General features: G+C 41.1%; 1 protein-coding gene across 1 annotated transcript; it reads left to right on the top strand.

Moving 5' to 3' along the window:
- Positions 1–1,316: 1,316 nt before the first annotated feature.
- Positions 1,317–2,315, top strand: LOC138017616 (piggyBac transposable element-derived protein 4-like). Its single transcript, XM_068864655.1, has one exon. It carries the CDS (start codon positions 1,317–1,319, stop codon positions 2,313–2,315), a length of 999 nt encoding a protein of 332 aa, XP_068720756.1.
- Positions 2,316–2,573: the final 258 nt, after the last annotated feature.

The raw sequence follows: 2,573 nt of genomic DNA, 5'->3' as shown, positions 1-2,573 counted from the left end.
GGACTCCTTGCAGAGGACTGAGAGCAATGCTTTGAAAAAAATGTTTATTTTGCAATAGTCTACAAAAATTTTCCTTCCATGTTTCCTCATTCATTGACAGACCTGGTGAAAAGGTCTTGACGATTCAGAGTTGGTGGAAACAATATTACTGTTACCTTTGTTTTTTGAATAGGAAAACAGGTCTGCAATTAATGTCCATTTCTCTTTTACTTTTTTGTTATGATATCCACCGACAGGTTTAAGACGCAGGTCACATTCCACAGGTCACTTGTTTCAGGTCATTGTTTTACCCATACTTAATTAAAACCCTTTCACTGCCAAAGGCGACTTTAGTCGCCCTACCCATACACTGCCAGAGGCGACTAAAGTCGCCCAAACAAAGGAGTTGTAATAAGCCAATAGCGGTTTGCCTTGAGTCTTGTGTTAACAGGGGCTTTTCCCTTGTATTCAATCATTACCTGCAAATTCAACAGCAAACTTGATTCAAGAACCGATATTTTTCGACTTTTCGATCGCTTCCGAAATTTGGGATTTAAATATGGCGTCAAGAGGAAGAACGTATTCAGTTGCAGAAGTTATGGAAGCCATTTTTCAAAACAGTGATTTAGAAAGGGATGAAAACAACAGCGATTCCGATAGTGAAAGCGGTAGTAGCGACGAAGATGTCGCTAGCGAAACTGGCCATGAAGTGGAAGCGGAATGTGCTGAAAGCAGCCATGAGATCGAAAGCGAAATGGAATTGTCAGCTGATGAGGAAAATTTACCGCGGAGGCGAAGGAACCGGCGAGCTGCAGCTCACGGGCCTGAAATTCAGTTGGAGATCTACGAAGACATCGATCCATTCGAATCTACATGGCTCCCAAAATTCACTGAAAGACCTGGAATCCTTGTTGATGCAACCGAATTTTCGCCAGTCGACGTCTTTTATATGTTTTTCCCCGATGAAGCATTCACTCTTATTTCAAACGAAACAAACAGGTATGCCGGTCAATATTTGGATACTCCCGTTGACTTTGAACCATCCTCTCGCTTTCATGCCTGGAATGATACATCTCCAAATGAAATAAGGGTGTTCGTAGCATTAGAAATTGCAATGGGACTTTGTCAGAAACCTGCACATTCAGTGGGTTTTGGCTCACAGCTGTACCATTTTCTTGCTGCAAACATTTTTACACTTCAGTAACATTGAAGAACAAGTTAGGAGGGGGGAAGATGGTTACAACCCTTTATTTAAAATACAGCGTCTTTTAGACATTGTGAACCCAACCTATGAGAGATGGTATCAACCCGAATGTGACTTGTCGTTGGATGAAAGCATGGTTAAGTTCAAGGGTCGACTTGCTTTTAGACAGTATTTACCAGCCAAACCCACAAGATGGGGAATAAAACTATTTGTTCTTGCTGAGGCTAAAAGTGGCTACTGCTTGAAGTCTGTTGTCTACACTGGCAAAACATCACCTGCCAGAGTAGCAGGAGTGAGCCTTTCAGAACAAGTTGTGCTGTCCTTACTTGAGGGCTATGAGAACAAGGGCCACATTGTTCACCTTGATAATTTTTACTCAGCTCCCATTCTCTTCAAAAAACTGGAGGAAATGAACATTGGTGCCTATGGCACAGTGAAAGCCAATAGGAAACAGATGCCAAAGGAACTGTTACCTGCAAGGTTACCTCTACAAAAGGGGGACCTACCTGTTTTCATGTGGTCTGAAAACTTAGTTGCTTGTGCATGGCAAGACACAAAAGGGGTTTACTTTTTGAGCAATGTGGATACCAATTTAACCATTGATAAAGCTCTTAAAAGTAGGGGTGGGGAAGGTGGATATCGTACTGTTGAAAAGCCTGTTATAGCAGAGCGTTACAATTCAAAAATGGGTGGGGTGGACTGTTTGGATCAAATGCTGGGGACATATCAGTACCCCCACAAGTGTCTCAAGTGGTACCATACACTCTACCATAGGGTTCGGGAGATTGCTTTGGTCAATGGTTTTATTCTTTACAAGAAGGCCAACCCCACTAAGAAGGTAACCCCAAAAAAGTTTAGGGAGGAAGTAATTAGGGGGCTTTTGAAGACATGGAACTCTCCTCAGTGCAAAACTGAGCGTCACTCAAATACCCAGGACCCTTTAAGGCTTACTGGTTGCCACTTTCTAGGGAAAAATGAAAATCCCAAGCAGAAATTAGACTGCAGGGTTTGCTCTGACAGGAAAAATAAGAAGAGGGTGCAAACTGTTTTCTACTGTAAACAATGTAATATACCCATGTGTTGTGTTCCTTGTTTTGAGCGTTACCACACTTTGCGTCACTATGATATGTAAATTAACAGCTGTAATTATACCAAGTTGACAGAAAATGCCCAGGCATTTTTGTAAGGCTACTGTAACTTGTGAACAATGAATGAGAACAATCAAGTCACTTTATGTAACTGCCAAACAAAATGTAATGTAAGTCAAGAAAATGTATCTTGTTGTTTTCCTTTATTATTTCTCACATAAATTGAGAAAGGTTATTTGTTCTCACTTCTTTCATGCATGGCAACTTGTTGTTTTTTGATTAAACCATTATTCTGAGCCTTT

The sequence above is a fragment of the Montipora capricornis genome, chromosome 9 (genome assembly GCF_036669925.1).
Source record: "Montipora capricornis isolate CH-2021 chromosome 9, ASM3666992v2, whole genome shotgun sequence".
NCBI lineage: Eukaryota > Metazoa > Cnidaria > Anthozoa > Scleractinia > Acroporidae > Montipora > Montipora capricornis.
This window is presented reverse-complemented; position numbering and strand designations above follow the sequence as displayed.